The sequence below is a fragment of the Protopterus annectens genome, chromosome 13.part0 (assembly GCF_019279795.1).
Source record: "Protopterus annectens isolate FY-2018-M chromosome 13.part0, PAN1.0, whole genome shotgun sequence".
In the NCBI taxonomy this organism is placed as follows: Eukaryota; Metazoa; Chordata; order Ceratodontiformes; family Protopteridae; genus Protopterus; species Protopterus annectens.
In genome coordinates, this window is record NC_056747.1 from 166,063,081 (window position 1) to 166,085,826 (window position 22,746).

Here is a 22,746-nt window from a genome sequence, read left to right on the forward strand (position 1 = left end):
CAAGAAAGTAGGAGTAAGAAAAAGAGTAAAGTGCCAGTCAGAAAAGGATCCATGATGTTGTGCTAGGTTTGGCTAATAGGTCAAACAGATGCCTTTTCTTGTCGTACTTTCTTTTTTCTTTCTTTACCCTTAATTAATTATTTGAAGTGTAAGTAGGCAGGGATGTAGTACACTTAGTACACTGGCTGACTTATTCTTTCATTTTTTTTCCTAGACTGAGTTCTTCTGGAGATGGCACAGATAATAGCAGTTCCAGTATGCACCTCAAGAAAGCTAAAGGTAATAGTCTCAATAGTATTTTACAGCAGTCTGGAAAATAACTGCAGATGTATTCTTTAAAATATATGTTAAAAGTGATTTGTTTTAAAGATCATAAATTAATATCTGGTTAAGTGTAATTCAGCATTTATTAATCTTTATGACTTTGTTTGCTGTGCATGCACTCCTTGGCGGGTAAAACTATCACAAAATATCTTGAATCTCTTTTTGATTTTCTGGTTTCTTCATGCTGCTTGTTTGATTTAGACTGTAAATGGCCCTAGGCAAAACTTTTGGGGAAAAAAAAAACAGCAACAAAGACACCATTCCTGTTATGTCCTTTTTTGTAGGTTTTGCGAGTGCAAGTTAGCAACCTTATCCATCACTCTGTTCTGGACTTATTAGGTTTATAGGTTCTGCTTTTTAAGCCTGAAGCCTAGCCAATAACCTGAGATCGGAATCAAATCCTGTACCTTATGCCTATGAGGTACAAGACCTTAACCATTATGCCAAACCTATCCAATATAGGTTCATAAATAATTACTAGGTTAATGATCCAAAGAGCCTTTTTAAACCTAGCCATGCTTCCCAAAGGTTAGAATTAAGCCCAATACCGTGTGCCTGTAAAGTAAACACCTTAACCAGCATGCCTATTCCCATCCTTAGCATGCTGTGGTTTTACTGCCGTTCACTCACATTACCCTTCTGTTAAGCATTCCTGCCTCTGATTTTTTTTTTTTGTTAGTTGGGCTTTGATCCCATTTAGCTGTTCTAACTTGGGCTTCTGACAAGTTTGTCTTTCGCAAGTGAACTACCTATGCTGGCTGTGATGATAAATGTTTCTTATTTATTTCCTCAGCAGTGAACCTTTTGAGGTATGTACCTAAATTAATGAGCCTACTTGCAGGAGGTAAAGAAGATACCATCACATTATTTGATCTTCATGTTAAAGCTTAGTCCTAAATGGGGTCTGTCTCAAATCATATGTCTGTAATCATTTATTGTGCATACATGCATAATAAGATGGAGTTTCTGTTTTCTTGGTTTTCCTTCTAGTTCTGATGACTGGTTCCTCCAGGCCTGTTTAGTAATATAAAATAATTCTTCTTCTTCTTTTGGCTGCTCCCGTTAGGGGTCGCCACAGCAGATCAAATGTTTCCATTTCTTTCTGTCCTCTGCATCTTCTCTGTCACACCAACCACCTGCATGTCCTCTCTCATCACATCCATAAATCTTATCTTAGGCCTCCCTCTTTTCCTGTTACCTGGCAGCTTCATCCTTAGCATCCTTTTCCCAGTATACTCTGCATCCCTCCTCAGCACATGTCCAAACCAACGTAATCTTGCCTCTCTGGCTTTGTCTCCAAACCTTCCAACCTGGGCTGACCCTCTAATATACTTATTCCTAATCCTGTCCATCCTCGTCACACCCAGTGCAAATCTTAACATCTTCAACTCTGCCACGTCATGCTCTGACTCCTGCCTTTTTGTCAGTGCCACTGTCTCCAACCCATATAACATAGCTTGTCTCACTACCCTCTTGTAGACCTTCCCTTTCACTCTTACTGGTACTCGTCTGTCACAAATCACTCCTGACACTCTTCTCCACCCACTCCATCCTACCTGTACTCTCTTCTTCACCTCTGTTCCACACTCACCATTACTCTGAACTGTTGATCCCAAGTACTTAAACTCATCCACCTTCGCCACCTCTACTCCCTGCATCCTCACCATTCCTCTATCCTCCCTCTCTTTCACACACATATATTCTGTCTTTGTCCTACTGACCTTCATTCCTTTTCTCTCTAGAGCATATCTCCACCTCTCCAGGGTCTCCTCCACCTGTTCCCTACTCTCACTACAGATCACAATGTCATCTGAAAACAACATAGTCCAAAAGAATTGTTTTTTGAAATTCGCTAAAACTGTCAGTAGTAGGCTAAGGCCCAGTGTATTAAATTTAAATTAAAACCATGTCCCCTTCTACAGGAACAAGGATTTAAGCAACCATTGTAGAAGATTCTTCATCTGTGACTACTGCTTCTACAGGTGTGGTGGTTCAGTTTACATTAGGACAAGTGTATCCAGCCTTATCTTTCCCAAAGCCTGATTCAAGGTTGTTTTTTTTTTCTCCTGCATTCTGTCATTCTCCTGCCCTTCTGATAATTGACTGAGCTGAGCTGGCCAGGGCTTTTGTGAAACTTCAGCATAGGCAGACAACTTGTATCCCTCCCCACCTCCCAGAACTTAGAGATCTGTGAAGATGGATTCAGTGTGATCACACATTTCTCTTCAGGAATGTTTGTACTGTAGGGAAAATTAGGCCCTGAAAACCACTGTGAAAGTTTGCACCATTATTTCTTGGATATTAGACTCCAACCATTGGCTCCTCCTATGCTGGGTCAGCCTGCAATGGTAATCCTGATACTGAGTCCCCTTTTTGACTTAAGATGGTCCTATGTTGTCTGCAGGTGGTTCACCTTATGCAGAACTGTGTATCCACTGTGATATTGGAACTTTTTGGTCTGCAGTTTTGGAATCTTTTTGTCCAGTGTTATTCCCACTGACATTTTTTTGTTGTTATCCTTTGCTGGATCCAACTGGGGCTTACCCAGTACTGGGCAACTTAATATTGGAGGGGCTAACACTGGGTTACTTGACTCTGGCTACTCATATTCAGATGTTTATAGGTTCTGCATGGAACTTGCAACATGCTGTGAAACAGCACTATCAGAGTTGTAACCATGCACCCTTTGTTAGTGGCAGTGGGACTTTTAATTTCAGGGCAGATGGCTTCTCCTCAAAGAATGCTTTCAGTTTAGAAGCTTCACCTCTGGATGTAAAAGTGGGGATCCGGACACCTCATCAACCTTATTCTTTGAAAGGTTCAAAATAGTAATTCTTTTTGCCAAACTTTCTTGACCTCTTTGGGGGAGCTTCCACACTCCTAGTTTCAATCGTTTTTCTTTTGGAAGTTTTTGTGGTCCCTCATCCTCTTCACTTACTTGCTTAGGACCGTTATAGTCTTTGTATATGTCTTTTAAATGGTAGTCATTTAATAGCCATCTCACTGGCCATCATTTTTTTATTTTTTAACGTCTCAGCATGCCATCATTGACTCGTTTTTTGTTGAAAATGAAAACATAAAATGTTTGATTCTCCTCTTTGAATTTTGATTCACCTTTTCAACATCTGTTAGGTTTGAATTCTATCAGTTGCCTCTCTGTTATTTTTTTTTTGTCCTGTTCTGTTTCTGTGAAACTGCAAATACCATCATAAGTACATCTTTTTTTTAATTTGCTGTAACAGCCTCGTTTTATGCATTGTCAGGCTATCTGCTTGTGCAGTATTGTCCCCCCCCCCTTGTCACATATTTGGAGTTTAATAATTCTGTTTAGTCCTGGACTTTTTTGACCTAACTGTTCTGTCATTAACCCCTTATTATCCAGTAAGTTTCTCAGACCTTTGTTGTGCGCCAAGCACCACACCCAAGTAAAATTATTCCTAGCTTCCATAAATGAACATATTTCAGAATTTCTGAATTTTAAATTCATTTTAACTTAATCAAAAGCCCTCTGTTCCCTTTGTTGTGCCATCACAACTGCTCTTAACCTATATAAGGATGTTTGTTGGAGCAAAAGGTCTTCTTGTCATTAGAGACTGTTTCAACATCATCATCCATTTGCATCCTGTTCACCTATTCTTCAAAACTCGTAATATTTTCAAAGTTGGAATTTTATCTTACTTAACTTAGTCAGGTTTTGAAAAAGTTTTGCTGTCCTTAAAACCTGCTGAGTGGTGATACCCTGTGGCAGTGTTACTTGCTTTAACTTCACTTCCAGGCTTGACTTTAAAACTGCATCAAGGAAAACCAAGAACCCGTCTTCACAAGAAAACATTATTTCTAAAACTGGTTTAATTCACAATTTCCATTGTTACTCCAAAACTGGTTTCAATTGTGAATTAAACCAGTTTTGGAAGTCACTTCTGTGAAGCTACTATTTTTCAATTAATTTCATCATCCTGTTACAGGATCTTGGTGGATTAGTGGTTCAGCACTCATTCCTTTCTTTTCACATGTACGTGCCGCGTTCTTAACTTTAAAACTGCCTTCTGTAGTCTGATATAGTGCTATAAGTGAATCTTATTGTCTTCCTTGTACTATTTAATTACTTGTTATTATGTCACTAACGACACACTAATATTTTTTTTATTCTTTTACTTTTTTGTTTTTTTATTTAACATTTGTTTACTGGGAAAGTCCAACTTGGAACGAAGCCAATTTTCAGCAAAGACCTGGGGAGAAATGCTCCAGAAGTATGTCTTTAAAACATGGGAGGAAACTGGAGCACCCGGAGGAAACTCACACAAACGCAAGGAGGACATGCAGACTCCACACAGAAGGCACTCCAGCAGAGAATCGAACCATAGAACTTGTTACTGTGAGGCGACAACACTGCCACTGCACCACTGCGCTGTCCATACTTAACCTGCAATATCCAGTTTCTCTCTGCTATCTCTTTTAAGTGTGAACACTGATTTTACATTAAAATCTGATGTTGACTTTTTGATATAGTCATCAGTGTCAGAGTATTTGTTTGCATTCTGTTGTTGCAATCATGCTGACATAGGATTATTTAATTTTCCTTTCTCCTTTTGTATCTGCATATCATGTGCATGCAGTAGTTTGCATATAATCTGCCAAATTATGTTCAGCATCTTCAACCATAAAGGGAGGCTTTGAATTGTATTTAGTAAAACAAATAAGGTTAATACTTGCAGTCAAAGATCACATGTTTCCAGTAGTGTGTTTCTGGTAAAATCCTGTCATCAGTTTAGAGCTGCGTGTGTCTTTTGACATTCTCCTGCTACATTTCATTTCATATTCTTCTTTTTCTGCCTAATGTAGAGGGTGCCCTTGAGGAAGTTCCATATTTTTGATTATATTATAGGTTCATAGAGAAGTATCGGGCAAGTTGCCCTTGCAGGTCATTTGAAACTTACCCAATTTCCCTTCAAAGGTAAGAATCAAACCCTATACCATGTATTTGTGAGGTAATCATCTTAACTATTATGCCAATGCCTAAAACTAAATGCCACAACATGGATCCACTGACGACTATCCTGTAACATCCAAATTCAGGTACGGCTGTGAAGTAGTTGTTACCAGTCTTTCTATCCCCCTCCCTGAAATTGCTAGGAGTCTGTTGTGCTTTTTTGTTAACTTGTTCCTTGTCTTTCCCTGCATTGCTTGCCAAATACTGTAAAATAAAAATGTAAAATGACTGCAAGACTGGACAATTGTCCTCTCCAACAAGCACTCTGAAATCTTTTTTTTTCTCAGAATAAAAAGTATTTTATTCTTCAGCACAAAAATTTACCTGTCAGTATAAATGGTCTGCTGTTATCTAACTTAACTGTCCATTACAGCTCCTTTCAGTCCAGGTGCAGATCCTAACACAAAACAGCATGTTAGATTAAATGGCTGATGACTTCTGTCTTCTCAACAGGCCAGCTAATTTTCTGCGTTCTGTGCTGATCAGCACCCTGTATGCAAATAGGAATTGTAGTAATATTCTCTCTGATTAGCAGTACCGGAGATGTGACTTCTTGAACTGTCCTGAGCGTTCACTGTTGATATCTATGAAGAGGAAAAGCACAGTAATAGTTGAAAAAGTAATTTCACTAGAGCAGGACAATTTAAGGCTAGTCCCCAATGCCTTTATTTCAAAAGATCTCTTGCCGTGGCATTTTTTTATATTTAAAAGAACTGGATTGCAGAGATTATGAAAAAAAGTAAAAATAAATTGCTTTCCTTCATATAATTAAGTTACAGTCATTTCCGTGTTTTTATTCTTAGTAGGTTTTTGTTACATTGTGTATGTACAAGGAAACTGTAACTTGGGATCTGCACACGTGCTTTATGCAGGTCTCTGTATCCTGTCTTTAAGCATTTAAGCATTTCTGGATTCCACCATGCTGTATTGATGCCTTCTTTAAGAACATCCACTAGTGTGTCCTGTAGGACTGAAAGTAAAAGGCAGCAGTTAGATCTGATTATCTTAACCAAATTCCGTAACTTACAAATGTATGTATATATGAACAGACATTTGTTTGTCTGTAGTTATATCCATCCATGTATGTTTATATTTATATTATGACATCTTGTGCTTTATAAGAGAAATTTACATTTTGACTCAGTCAAGAATGATGCTTCCGGATGTGCAAAGTACTTGTTTATTCCATAAGCAGTGCTGGGAGACTGCCTGCTAAAATCTTCAGTATCAGTCCCAAGGAATAAAGGGAAAATGCTTCAAATCTATCTATAGATATATAGACAGACTCTTATATGAGTCTATGTCACATGATTGACTTTTTGGAAACTTGAAAAAATATCGAAGAGACCATATGATCAGGTTTCCAAAAACTCCGACATCAGAAAAAAAAAACACAACACAGAAAAATCCACTCCCCCTGCAAATTCTATAATAAACTCCGAGACTGCACTACAATGAGGAAAAGGGTAAATTTCCTGATCCTTGCTGTTGTACTGCGATCTCCACTCAAAAGCTTTGAGTTTTCAAAAATTCGATCATACTCTATCTGAAAACTCATGCAACTGATAGGGACCCATATAGCTAAATATAGTATATATAACAGCTGCATACATGCAGAATTATGACTTTGCATTACTTTTAGCAAATCAGTGTATTTTAAAATATTTTCAACCCTCATGCTTTTCCTTTACAGCTTCATGTGAACACTTCACAAATATGCATTTTAAACATGGGACACCTGTGTTAAAATTTATAATCCTTCAACCTTTTAACATTCAGTACCAATCCGTACTTGCTCACAGAAAGCCTTGTAAGACTTCACCCCCCAGCCTGAGAAAGCCATAGTGTAACTGTTCCTTATTTCATTAATTTGGTTTCTACAGACACCTGCCACAATTCATTAACTTTCTGAAACTAGACTTTCCAACATAACATAACATCCCTCAACTCCTTCAGCACTTATTTTGCCTTCAACTATTTGTACACTATGGTTTACTACTAGACAAAATACGATTCTAAGGCACTTTAAAATATAGGGCTACTAATTAAATCATAAGAAATATATACCTTATATAATTATGCATGTTTTTCAGCTTTCATTTGACATAAAATGTCATTAACTTTCAGCCAGACTCAGTAAAGCCTACACAGTCCATTTAACTGTGTGCTTGTGGCATAATGCACCATTTTGGGTTCAGTAAGTGACTTTACACGGTGTGTAGAGCCACTCACAGCCACGCAAACAAGGTAAACACTGTGGCATGTAATGCCAAGGGAATCATCTTGAGTGTGTGTACTGGCAACCCAGGTAGTTACCATGACTCGCATATCTGGCACGTCTCCCAGCTGCACCAGATATTCACTTTTACCAAAAGGAATGATGATACATTTTTTTGCATCGAGTTTAAGACCATGAATTTGGCACCAATCATTTTCTTATGTAAGACCCTCTTGTAGGATGTTGTCATCATTTAGAGATGCTGTGACCATCCCCAATTTGCACTCATCAGCTAAGTTGGTCAGACACAAACCGTTAGTTTTTGTTTGTACTTTGGAGAAATATATTCACTAGGGGGGAATATCCCACAGGGTCATTTACTTGGGGGATGCAGGTTATACACTGGAACTGTGACTGAGGTCACCCATCAGAAATGGACACACCCCCACCAAAGAACACCATAATGAGGTACATACTCAAACCAGAAATATAGAGCGTGCATTTGGGCTGCTGATGTCACGGTTCCGGTACCTAGATATGTAGATTCATAGGTTCATAGATTAGTACTAGGCTCCACTGCCCTTGTGGGCCATTTTCAGCCTAGCCAATTATCCTATGTGAGAATCAAACCCTGCACTTTATGTTTGTAAGGTAAACACCTTAACCATTATGCCAACCTCCCACCCAAATAATCAACCCTTGCAAGTCTCAAACCCAGGACCCTGCACACCATAACCACAGTGATTTACCACTAAGCCATTTTAACTATATCTGGGAGAGCCCTGCAGTTCAATCCACAGACATATACTGAAATATTCACATTATGTGCCATGCAAGACAACATCATCCCGAGAAAACAGCTTCAGCAGGATCAACAAGAGGAAGAAGCACACATCCCACCACCAATGATATGTTCATCACAGCCACACTCAGGTGAGGAGTCAGAGGGGGAAACAGTAGCTACTGTGGGTGTAGGTAGATAAGGGTGTGCTCAATATGTCCTTGCATTGGCTAAGAGACAAAGCAAAGCACACTCATGAACTAAGGGCTTAAAACCTTCCTCCTATACACATACATATAGTAACATTGATGCCAGGCAACTCTCACAACCTTTGCCTTCCTATGTATTAGCTGTGTACTTCTTGCATCGGACAGAGTCAGCCCTGAACTAAAACTGTTGCAGCTGCTGGATTTATTAGGTAAGTGTTGAACCTGGAGTGTATTGTGTAATAATGTGAATGACTGTCATCTTTGCATTTTGTTACTTGGTAGTGTAAGCAAGTAAAAGGTGTGAGATTTGTACAGAAATGACCTTAACCTGTGTCCATCATTAAGTAGTAGGTCTCAGGCATCAAAGATTCACACAGTCATACCTCTCAAAAGTAGTGAAGATCACTGCATGGCCTCATTTTAGCACCATACATTTATACTGGAAAATCATTAAAGAGAGAAGTTAGAAAGTAATGATACACATTGCAGTTTCAGATTTTACAACCCTCACAATATCATTCACAATAAAGTTAGAAAATTTTGATTTTATCAACTGCCTAATGTTCTAAGACCAATATCAGTCGAAGGTACAATTACCAATTCAACATCAAAAATGCAGATGTACTAAGCACTAAGTCAGCTGTGCACCCTGAGCATAAGACACAAAGCTTATGTATCCCTGAATCCAAAAGATGCAAAATGGAGACATGGCACAGTTATCATCACATGCACAGGGTGTTGGGGGTGCAGAAAGCCTGGGGTGACACAAAAAGGTCAGTGAGTGTGTGTGTGAGTAAGAAAGAGAAGCAGGCAGACATTTGGATAAACCAACAGATGGCCAATGTGACACAATGAGTTTTAAGTTGCATGGCTTAACCATATAACTGTTTTGTGTGTGTGTGTGTGTGTGTGTGTGTGTGTGTATGTGTGCGGCTTTGCATTAACAAAGCCAAGCTCTGTGCTAGCTGTGTCTTGGTATGTCGGACAGGTGTGAGCCGTACATGGTTGAGGTGGCAGTTCATCATTGTCTTCCCCGACCGTGGGAACTGGCAGTGCCAGGAGTTGAACTGGCACATCCACGCAGACCGTCAGATGCACTGCTGCTACCTGAACATGACTGATGTCTGCTGGATGAGCTCGTCTCACATGTACGCCCAGGATCGGTACCCCATGGCCTGCCATGTCTAGGTGTGGACAGCTCACCCACTGACAGAGCAGTGGAAGTACTGCCACTGTGGCAGTGTGATAGGGCACAGCCACATTAGCTAACAACAGATGATATAGCTGACCTACGTCCACGAGGATGCCATCCCCCTCCCAGCAGATGTTCCATCACAGACACCGCTTGTTTCAGTGTGTCATTCATCTGATCCATTGAATCGCCAACATGTCGGATGCAGTCATGCATGTCAGCCTATGCCACATCTACAACCCTAAGCATTTCTCTGGAGCACCTATGGGAACGTGCCTGTGCCTCCATGACGGCCCTAAACATATGCTGAGTGGCACAGGAAGAGACACCTGGATCAGGTGGAGTATGGACAGCAGGCCTCCTCTAAGCACCCTTAACAATCCTCCTGCATGGCACCTCGCCAACACTTGGCTACAGTGAGAGTGAATAGGCAATAAAGCTGCAGCAACCACACTTCCCTGATCAGTTGTCTCACCCTTCGCCTGTCCAATGTCTGTAGGCTCACTGGAATGGGTAGGTGTAGGCCTACTAGCTGTGTCTAATGGAATTTCAGGGGATGGCTGTATGTCAACCTCAGTGTCAGATTCAACCTCTTCACCCCCCCAACTGTGCCTCTTTTAGGCTACCATCATCATTAGAGTCTACTGATACTCTGACATAAGGTGGTAGAAGTCTTACACTTTCACTGTCAGGATCACCAAATACAGGAAAAATTAATGCCTAAACTACTGTACTCCAGTATATGCTAACAAATAACAGTGTTGTCACTATCCGGCAATACACACAACAGTCTTGACATCAAAATCACACATTAAAATAGTTCCTTGAATTGTTCATCGGTGCTGACATAAAAATGTTTGGTTTACTATGTGCAGATGATGGTATCTTCTACATGCCAGATGGTCCTGGAAGAAGTTAAGCAAAAGTTAAGGATAACATCATCAGAATTGACAGTAACACAGGGCGTAATACGTTTTCCCCCTTTATATGTCTATTAACTATACTTTCAACAAGAACTTGAATGACAGCTCCATTCTAAGCTAATTAATCAGAATGTGTTGTTAACTGTAGCAATTTTTGACCCCCCACAAAAAAATTGTATAAAACAGAAGTGTAACATATTAATTTAAATTGTTTTACTGTGCAACAGTATTCGACAATTGAGATACAAAAGCCCACCTGGAAGCTCTTCCTGGGCCGTTCTTGCTGTCCCTGAAACAGTGGCACCAATGTCCAAGATGTGCTCTTCTGCAGTTTCCTGGGAGCTGTCTGGATCCCTGACAGTGGGCAGGAACTCTTGATTTGGTTTTAGTGGTGGCTCTGTAGCAGGCCCCACTGGTACCCATCCAGTCATGGCCTACTGCAGCTGCTCTCCTCCATGCAGATGAGATCATGTCAGCGACCCTATGGCACACTTGGTCATATGTCTTGCTGTGACCATCCACTGCTTTACCATCTGTGACAGTCTGCTGCCAGATCTGCATTCTGACTGACATATCTCCTCGTCCCCTATCAAGCAGGATGGCACTATGTTGCCTTAAAAGTGTCAACAAGGCCCTGATTCTTATGGTCAGTGAAGGGTAGTTTTCGAGGATTGAGACTCCTGGGTGTCCCAGTCCTAGGTTTCCTAAAAGACAACATAAGGATAATACATATAAGTATCACATAACTGCAAAATAACTGTTCCCAGATAAAACAGAAAAGGTAGCATTTCGGTATTGCCCACTGGAGAAAGGTAAAACAGTCTAGAGATTTGACATACGAACAGCAGGCTGGATGCAAACAAAGGAGCGTAACAATAGCAACATAATTTATTGGTGCCACAACAGGAATTCAGCTTTGCTCCCTCCCCGTAAAGAACAGGCAAATGATAAGTTTTGCTAACAAACCATCTTTGAAATGCTAAAAGTGCTATCAAATGAACTGTCACTGAAACATATCTACAGATTTAACACAAAACCTTCCATTTTAAGGTATTTTCAATCATGTATACTTGTGAAATACCCTACAAACATGCCCATGCCATTAGTACACTTCTAACTAAAGCATACAGATAAAACTGTAAAAGCCTTTGCTAATATATAGTAAACTATTATACAGATTTTTCTTAATTACATGCAAGCATATGCAGTATGCAGCTGACAAAATGCAAGCATATTTTCTCAAGTGCAGTAATGCTCTGTGCAGATATATCCCAGCCTCTTTTTTGTGTTATCCACATAAACAAGTCTCCTCACCTTCAGTTTCCCTAGCTACACCGTTGCCTTTTTATGGTGTAGATTCAGGGCTGTCAGCACAGTGAAGATACAAATCAGGTGTGAACTCATTAGAATTTCTGAATCCCAAATATTTGGCTCCTTGTAGTTGGTGTAAACATATAGTACAGGCACTCCCTCAGTGTTTGTTTTTAATGGATTGCAACTGTGAATGATTACAGCACTGATGGCTGCCCTACATCCAGTGGGTGTGTCAGGTTACACTTAAAGTGCTAGATGTAATTTTGTCAAGGCTGGAAATGTAAGTAAGCAGCACTCAATTCACACATTCTGTTTAATAACATCCAAACTCCCCTTCATTTGTTGGCAACTGCATATGATAGTATTGGCATTTAATATCCATACACATTTAAGTACAATGGTATAGACTGGTTTACAGACTCCATGTCTCAGATTACTGGTCAAATAAGAGAAGAATAACCAAAAACACAGAGAGGTAAGACAGAGCTGTATATTTGCAAGTAATAGTCATAACTGGACTTAGTACATCCAAAAATAAATTTACAAATAACAGTTGCATGGTTCCATATTACTGTAGATTTTATTGCAGTTGGTTGTATGCAGAATGATTTCCTTGCTGCAAAGCTGTTTGTGTGGCAAAAAGGGAGATAAGGCAACCTCAGTCATACATCTGAGAACACAGTACTGGTATCTCATCCCTCATAAATATTATTCACATCAGCTCTACTATATAAAGTGTTACAAGCAATAGTGAGTATAATGGAAAGTGGAACAACAGTAAAAAATGTCTGGGATGTCCTGTATTATAACCTAGAACCATGTGTATGGCAGTCCTACACTTACACCTGTTGCTGCAAGAATGCTGAAGTAACACTTGTCTTTTTTTCAGTTCATTGCTATAAACTGCACTATCACAACAATAAAAATATGTTGCAAACCCTGTATTAGAACCCAGGACCCATCTGTACTCCAGCCTTACACTTATAACTGTTGCTACAGGGCTAGCTACCATTACTGTGTTTTCGGATGTATGACTGAGGGTATACTCTCTACTATATTTCTTATTTCTGTAAGTATAATTCTGCTGTCTGGACTTGCATGACCTTCGCAATTAACTAAGCCACATACACAACTGAAACTATATCTAATAACCTTGTCAGGCCACACACATACATGTGTAACAGCGCAAACTGTCACCTGCATTTATATACGAGTCTTATGTCTGAGCAGCATTTCTATGGCACAGGTGGAAAATCAATGCTTATCCCAACTGTAACAGGAACTATGCATCCATTCGTCTGTAGGACAAACCAGTTGCAAGAGTCCAATATTAGACTGTAGTTAGAGGTTGTGGTTCAAGTACCACGATTCCCAACCCAACTATACAGTGCTGTTATTTCCTCAATAATGTTTACATTAAATTAAAAACTCTATACCAGTGACAAATGCCCTGCTGTAAACTGTAATTTGTACAATTGGAGCATGCGTATGTGCAATATATGTACATTTCAAGGATTACATTCAGCAATCTGTAGTATTGTGTGTATCTGATAGGACGTATACTTAAATGTAATACTTAAGGTAAGACTTGTATAATTGTGTTAATGCATTGTATGTCACATATGACGGTACTCATTTTATCTCTTTTTTTTTCCTCTCACCCCCAACCCTTATCTCTCTCTTTATTTTCTACCATGTTTCATCAAAATGTCTCCATGTCATCCATGGGTGCCACATCACTAAATGCGACATAGCAATTTGAGGTAGGCCAGCCCCAGTGGATCAGCCTGCTCCATCGGCTGCAGCACTGATGCCCAGCACTTTTGGCAGACAACCTGGCAGCACTGCCGATCCTGCCCCTGCACTACATGTGCCTTCAGGTAGTACTGCCCAGGAAGCTGGTGCAGTGGGTACCCTCTGGCAGCAGTGGTGGAGATGGTGATTTTATCACCTGCAGAGAGTTGCCAGGGATGGTGCATAGGGTTGTGCACTGCACCATTGGTGTTCACCTACGCCAGATGGAGAGGCTGCTGTCCCTTATGGTCCATAGGAAGAGGAGACCTTCAGCAGCCAGGGGAGTAAGGGGACAGTGATGACAGTCCAATGGGTGAGGACTTGGTTCTCATTGTCTCCAAACTTGATGTCCACGAGCCTGTGTTGTCCTCTCCCTCACCCAAAAATGGTGTTCCCCAACCTTTTGTGTCCCATCACCTTCCATGTCTGTTGTATTGTTTGTTTGCATTTGCTTCCTCACCTACCCAACGTACGTGACCCAGACATACCTACATCCCTTACCCAGCAGTTATGTCTTACTGAATTTAAAAAAAAAAGGGCCTGTCCCACGAAAAAAAAAATGAAAAAAAAATCATCCCATACATAGCTCTCCATTTTGCACATATGTCTTCTTGACACACTTGATGCTGTGCAATTGGCAATACAGCATAATTGCATTGCTGTCACCCATCTTTGTGGAGGTGACAGTCCAAATTCAGTAAATATTCTGCACATATTTTTAGTTTTTACTGTTAAAGAAATGGATAGCTATGGTTTGTTCCTACCTCCCTGCTGCACATTCCCGTATTACTCTCCCTTTGTTCTTCCCCCTGCTTAATCCCCATTTCACCACTTTCCTATCTACCTCATTTTAATACCTGTAATCTGGTCAAAAAATAGAATCACAAACAGCCCACATAAGTAGGAAAGCAATGGATCCCTTCACCTTTTGGCCTCTGTGTTTGAGTGGAGTTTCACATTGTGCACCAATGTACAGCAATGGTGAGTGGCGGTACAGTGCTGTGATTATCTCTGAGCAATGGCACTTAACCCCACTGCTCTATGCCAATACACAGCAACACATGCACTTTAAAGAATTCATGTTCACGCATTATCACTGTTGATAAGTCTTAAAAAGTAATAGGTACACCTGGATTCGAATCCAGTATCATCTGGGCTCAAATAAAATGTCATTGTGATTACACCTGCTGCCACAGAGTCAGTTAAGCAGCGGGTGTGTTTCATAGGTCAGTACTAACTCTCAGACTTTTCGCAATCTGGCTTGCATTTGCGCACTGCTTAACTACACACAAACATGTAAAGTATTGAAAACGTGCATCTCGCATGCGCAAACACTTTACCAACCGCTGGGCAAACCTGCTCTTTACCAAGCAGTGGAAAAGTAAATATCATGTTATACTGCTGTTTACTGTCCATTTCCTGTCTATGACATGAAATTACATGTGGAAACACAACAAACTGAAGGCCCTAACTAATAATATTTCACATATTTACAATACAGCCATGTGGTGCCTTCCCCCAAGCACTGCAACCCTTGTGTCTCAGTACTTTTTTTACACATATATCAGCTACACTACAGACATTAATATCAAATGTGTGTAGGCAATGCACATCAATCTGGTAACATGCAGAACTAGAACTATTGACCCATAAACCTAAAAAGCCTCATCTGCAAAGCTAGGGAAGGGATCACCATGGATCTTACCCAATGGGACATAGGTGACCTTCAACACACTTGACCTGACCCATTTTGATTTGTCAAGGGTAGATCTTGCTTATTAAACATTGTGGACTTATTTGATAATGACCCCAAAGACCTGGATGAGGGTTAACAGGACATACCGGTATGTTGAATTTTGCAAGGCCTTTGACACTATCCCACATTCAGGTATCATAGAGAAAAACTCTCCCATCTTGGGATTACCCCATACATTACTAGATGGATAGGCAAATGGCTGACTGACAGAACGCACACTATCAAAATTGAGAACTGCACCTCCACCATTAGACCACTTACCAGTGGAATACCACAAAGATCTGTGCTGGACCCTCAGCTGTTTGGAAACGTACAGAACTGGCAGTTAATGATACCACATATACTGAGCCTGTGGACATAGCTAACCTGTTGGCTGACAGGTTCTGTGAAAACTTCACTCTCCTGTCCCTGCCACACATACCCCAAGATATGCCTACCACCTGCCCCCTACTTACATCTCTAAAGAGCAGGTCATAAATGCCCTCTCTAAGGCCAAAAACACAGCATCTGTTGGACCTGATAAGTTCCCAGGCTGCATCCTATGTGAGGTCTAGCATGAATCAGCAACACCATTGAGTACACCGGCTTTGTATCAGCTGAATGGAAAATGGTCACTGTTATTTCTTTACACAATGGTGATACTTCCACTGACCCTGGGAACTATAAACCCATTAGCCTGACTAGCCTTATCTGCAAGGCCATGGAGCAAATCATTATGGACCTTATCAACAAAGATATAGGTAATCTCCAAAAACTTGACCCTACTCAGTTTGAATTTGTCAAAGGAAGATCATGCCTGTTAAACCTGTTGGGACCTCTTCAAGACCGTCACCAAGGTCCTGGATGAAGGGAAATCTGTGCATACAGCCTACCTGGACCTAGCCAAGACATTTGACATTATCCCCCACTCCGACATCATTGACAAACTTACCCAACCAGGCATCAACACTTATATCATTAGATGGTTTGCTAACTGGTTCACTGATAGAACTCATTTAGTCAAAATAGGTGAATCCACCTCCATCAGCAGACCTGTAAATGGTGGTAGTCCACAGGGATCTGTCCTGGGGCCACTACTGTTTTAATCTATTTTAATGTTTTAATATATTAATATTTTAATATGAGAGCTGACAATAAAGCATACCGAGTGATGGAGCCAGATAAGGGCGGCGGAGTGATCATCATGAGGCAGATTGATTACATGTGCAGAATATTCTTTTTACTTAATGAGGAAGACATGTATGAGAGAGTTTCGCTTAGTGAACTCATTAGAGCATATGCCAAGATTGACATCTTTTTATTTGATGCTCTTAAGTCAGGACACTTTAGCAGTGGAGGAGTATGATTTTTTGAAAGTAGATGCACCAAGAATTCCGATAAGTTTTGGAATACCCAAAATTCACAAAAATATCAGGGACCTCCCATTTAGACCAATTGTTGCCACTCGAGGTTCAAAAACTGAACCACTGGTTGCATTTGTTGATTATTTCTGTAAGAAAGTGACCAGCAATTTCGTTTATATCTTGAGAGACTCTTGGCATTGCTTAGAACAATTAAAAACAGCTATGTTTGATAAGGATGACTTGCTTGTGGCAAATGACATGGTTAACTTATTTACTGTGATCCCCCATGACATAGGCTTAGAATATTTTTCAGAATGTTTATCACAAAGTGGACACTTGAACCAAACCCTAGGAAATCTACTGGTTGACCTGTTAGAAGTGGTGCTTAAAAATAATTTTTTGGCATTCAAAGGTGAATTTTTCCAGCAAAAATCAGGTGTGGCCATGGCGGCGAAATGTGCCCCAGTCTTTGCCAACCTGTTCTTGGCTGAATGGGAAAAGAGGTATGTATTTTCTTCTCACTTTACATCCAGGATACATGTGAATTATAGATTTTTGGATTATATACTTAATTTGGAGAGGAACAACTTCTGAAGTAGCAGAATATTTGAATTACATTAACACCACCACTCAATACCTAAAGTTCACCTATAGGGTACACCAAAATGAAAATGATTATTTAGATATTCTTCTCACAAAAGATAATTGCATAGGAGAACTATCAACTAACATATTTAGGAAACAGACCTACGCTAATACATTATTGCATTTTGACAGTTGTCATCCTGAACACCAGCTTAGGAGCGTAGTCAAGGGACAGATGGTCAGGCTGTCCATGTTAATCAGTGATGACAAGAAATTTTCTGAAGAATTGTTTAAGTTGATTGGGATGTTCAGCGATAGGGGGTACCCTGTTAAGCTTTTACTGTCAACTAAGAAAGAGATAACCAGGAAATGTGCAACTAGGTTCCTACCCATCCTAAAAGTGGGTCACAGTAATATTAATGTAAACCATGATGATGGCTCCAAAAATGATGTAATGATTTTGCCATTTAATCAAGATGCCTCACATTTAAAGGGAAGGATGAAGAAAATTTGGGGAGCCTTATTAGACGATGACCTGAAAAACAAATTAGGGTCAGAGCCTAAGATTGTTTTTAGTAGAGGCAAAAATATTAAAGAAATTTTGGAGAGGGACATGGATACTAAAAAGAACAATTATGTCTCTAAGTTGCACAAATGTGGCTTCTGTTCAAGCTGCAGATTTATTAATGACTGACCCTATGTCCAGATTGACTCTTATGGTAAGAACTTGCAGTATCCAGGGCGCTGTAATTGTAACACTAAATATGTTGTCTATATTGCTACCTGCATTTTTTGCCCTGCATGTTGTATAGGCAAGACTACCAGGAAACTACATGACAGGATTATAGAGCCCAACAGAGATATTAGAAATGCAACGTGTACCAACGCCCTTTACACACACAGTTCATAGTGTACAAATTTCAAAAAGTTCCTATTTTTTGTTATTGGTAGAGTTTTGGTCAGTACAAGAGGGGGGCGACGTTGACCTTGAACTGCAGATCAAGCAAACTGAATGGCAATTAAGACTCAATGCCAGGGTGAAACCTGGAATTAATGACACAATTTCCATCTTGAGTAACTTGAAAATAAGAGCAAAATAGGTTTAAATACAGACTCCTTCAAGCCTCAGTGAATGCTAGCAGTTTTTAGAAAAGAAAATTTTTTTAAAAAATATTTTTAAACCATTTTTTAACGTATATATGGTTTTATTACTTAGTATTTTATTCTGTTATTGCAGTAATTCTAATAACATGGATGTCATTCGTAGACTATTACATTATTCATGAATGCATGATGTTACAGGAAATGTCAGTCTGTTCTTCCTATTAACATGACTGTTGTGAATTTTTATTTGACTCTGATGATGCTTGGATTGTAAAAGGTGAAAGCGCTAAGTCTCTGGTGATTTTATCGTATTGAAGTGACCGCCTGTTGTGCAAGAACACGTTGGTTTGCCTGTTTAATTTTTAGACCTGGGCACACAGGTTTGACAGCAGCCTTAACTTTGACCACCATGTCTCCACAGTGGTAAGAAGGAATTTCTATATTGCTCATCTCATAAGTAATGGCATTGCCTCCAGAAAAAACTCTTCCCTTATCAGGCCAATAATTGAATACAACGCCCCTTTTGATATGTACCTTTCTAAGCACCTGCAGCAGTTGGAGAAACCACAAAGGTTCCTCACAAGGAAAATTCAAGGTCTTCAGCATCTGTCCTTGGGGATTGTCTGAAATCACTGTCACTTTATTCTGTTTCATGCAGACTGCTTAGAGGTGATCTCTGCCTTGAATGCATGGTAATCTCTGACTCTGCATTATTGGAAATTCCACATATCCTTAAGTCAAATGGTAGATGGTTTACTCGCTCTAAAGACTTTAACCTGATATTTGACATTAATAAAACCTGCTGTAGGGACAAATTTGTCTCCCAGGGGTTACCACACCTTTGGAATAGACTCCCACTTCATGTCAAACAGAGCACCTCATTGGCCCTCTTCAAACGTAAACTGGACGATTGGATGGGTGATTGTAAATTAATTCTGGGAGTAAATAGTATGTAATACTGCTATTTACTGTCCATTTCCTGTCTATGAAAATTACATGTGGAAATGCAACAAACTGAAGGCCCCAACTAATAATATTTCACATATTTGCAATGCAGCCATGTGTTGCCTTCCCCCAGGCACTGCAACCCTTGTGTCTCAGTACTTTTTCCACACATATATCGCCTACACTACAGATGTTAATATCACATGTGTGACATGCAATGCAATGGGGGTTCCACCTGTGTCCCTCTTGGACAGGAGCAATAAGTGCTGATTGTGGAAATAAGGGTAATAACTTGGCTAGGCTTGTGAGGGCCCTAGGGCCATTAGTCTAGCAACTTCCTGTGGTCTTGTTATCCTATTTCTCTGGAGTCCAATCAAAGGTAGATGGCCTGTGGCTTACTGATTTTGCTGATAACTGTCAGCTGGGCACAGTCATATAGAGTCCCCCAACTATGTTAAGATATTACAGAAGGGGCTAACTCAGACAAATGATTGGTGACAAACTCACAGACGGAACCTTAAAGCAAAAAATGCCTCCGAACCCCCTTTTGCTAATTTTGATATACATAGCACCCCTCTAAGCTCAAACACAATGTTGCGAGACTTGGAAACACATGTTGATAGTGATTGAAGTGTAAATTGCTGAGTGTCTGTAGTGGTGCGGCACACATTCTACATTATGCACCTCATAAATAAGGCCATCACATCCAGGACCAAGGAGATCATAGCTCTGCTGTACTTTATCCTTATCAGACCACTAATTGAGTACAGTGACCCCTTCTCCCTGTACCTCACCAGACACCTGCAGCAAATGCAGAAAACGCAGACATTTGTGACTGAGAGAATCCAGGGCTTCCAAAACATGGAAAGACTGAAAGATCTATTACTGCACTCAGTATTATGCAGACTGCTAAGAGGTGACCTATGCCTGGCCTACAGAGCAGTCACAGACCCTGCCGTAATGGAAATGCTGAACATCTGCAAATCAAATAGGACAAGAATAGTTTGCTACATGGATCTCAATTTAGCCTGTGACATAAACAGAACATGTTAGAGAGACAGATGTATCTCCTAGTGATTGCCACTCCTCTGTAGTAGGCTCACACTGCATGTGAAGCAGTGCTGCTCAATGACTTTATTCAAGCTCAAGCATGACAAGTCGGTGGGTGATTGTAAATTCATCCCTGGGGTGGACCTATACCCTGATGGACAGGGCCAGTCTGTGCTCATCACGAAATCTTTCTAACAACGACCATCTTACTGTGCTTAATAAGGGTACTTGTGTTTTTACGTGGCTAGGCTTGTAAACAGCCTAGGGCTATTAGATTAGTAATCTGCTATGAACCTATGTAGGCTTCCCAACATCTTCTCTCCATCATCCACTATAAGCTGACCTACAGTCTTGTAAAAGTCAGACTTGTGCCATGGTGCTTACGTAAAGTACTGAGTTCTGTAGTCTGTGTGAATAGGTAGGGGTTCTGTTCTCACTGCAGTCAACTGTGTGTGCATTTGTGCTCCTGTTTGACATTACAGAAAGCCTTTTACACCAGCATGTGGAGCACTGTTATCATATTCTCCTCAGCAGACACTGCTGTCATCCACTATAAAGCGTTGTCTCCGACATTCCAAGTTGGACTTGAACTCTGGTACTTTCCTTAAATACATAGGTCTGTAGTCTGTGTACTTAGGTAGGGGTTCTAGTCCTACTGCATTTAACTGTGTGCGTGTGCATGTGCGCGCTCTTGCTTGACATTACAGAGAGCCGTTTACACCAGCATGTGGGACACTGTTATTACCATATTCTCCTCAACAGACACAGTTTATCAGCTATGTCTGATTTGTGTATATGCACTGTTCCTACCAGGTAAGAGTCAGAGTCTGGCCTTGAAGACAGGCAGAAGTCACCTCATCCTATAGGATACAGATTACAGTGACATAGCTTTCAGTTTCCACATACATCATGGCATGGTTTGTAAGCCCTGTGTTTTCTTGGTGAGAAACATCTTTGGTCTCTCCAGCTGCTGCATGTGTCTGGTTAGGTACACGCAAACGAGGGCATTATACTCCATTAGTGTTCTGATGAGGTTCGAGTACATTGCTGTCATGCAATCCTAAGATCTGAATGTGATGGAGTGACTTATGATGTGCACAACATAGGCTTTCATTACCACTGTGGACATTTGGTGGTCGAAGTTCAGTTTGCTATCTACATGTGTTCCCACTGCTTGCATCACTGGGTTTCAGCATAGAAGGACTATTGTCAATGTTGCAATTAGCATGGAATTCCACTTTTCAGGAGGACAAAATAAAGACACATTTCTGCATTTATTTGTAGACCATGTGGCTTTGTCACCAATCATTTGTCAGTGTTAGCCCTTCCTGTAGTATGTCATCATCATAGATGGACTCATGATTGCACCCAGGATGCAAGAATTTGCAAACGAGGTAAGCAAAAGTCCATATACTTTAGCCTGAACTGTTGAGAAATAGATTCCAAACAGTAAAGGGCCAAGCACAGATCCCTGGAGTATGCCAGTGACAGCTCCACTGGTACAGGTTGACTCACCAACTTTCACAGTATGTGTTTTGTTGGTGAGCCAATTGGTTACACATCTAGTGACATGAGGTTTAATCCCCAGCTGGGAGGCTTTCTCAATGATTCCTGCATGGAGGATTGTGAGGATAGCTAGTATGCACGGTTTCATCTATATCCTGGTCTACCACATAGAATCAGTGAGCTGTGACATCACAGATCGGCTGTCACATGACTTATCACATACATCTTCCTGACACGGTTTAATAAACACTTAAAACACATCCTCCACACATACTATGTTGCTGTAGAAGGGTGTTTTCAACATACATCCGTGTGAGTTTGGGGGGAGGGGCAGCACCTGATGCATGCACATCCTGACTCTCCTTATTTGTGAGGTAGATCAGACTGTCATCATGGACCTTTTCTAAATGGACACTAGTGATATCCTGGCTGTGTGCAACAGACCTGTGTGCGTTTTAATTCTACATCGTTTGCTACATCTGTTAAATGTCCACACAGAGATCATCGAGGGCATGCATGACAACAGGACTGCCATCCTTTTGAACTTGACAGGCCCAAGGCATTTGATACAAATCCACACTGAGGTGTTCAATCAGCACTGTCAGATGTGGCCATAACACCTGTATCACCGAATGGGTAGACCAGTGTGTCACATACATGGTATCTAAATATGCTAACGTGTGAAGTGACCTATATGTTGTGTGACAGTCAT

At 40.5% G+C, this 22,746-nt stretch overlaps 1 protein-coding gene across 1 annotated transcript in view; it reads left to right on the forward strand.

Moving 5' to 3' along the window:
* The window catches only part of HAUS8 (HAUS augmin like complex subunit 8), a 792,482-nt gene that overhangs the window by 56,702 nt on the left and 713,034 nt on the right, over positions 1-22,746 (forward strand). The window contains exon 2 of the mRNA XM_044054770.1: positions 215-279. Coding sequence (XP_043910705.1) covers positions 215-279 — 65 coding nt within the window. The remainder of the gene's footprint in view (positions 1-214; positions 280-22,746) is intronic.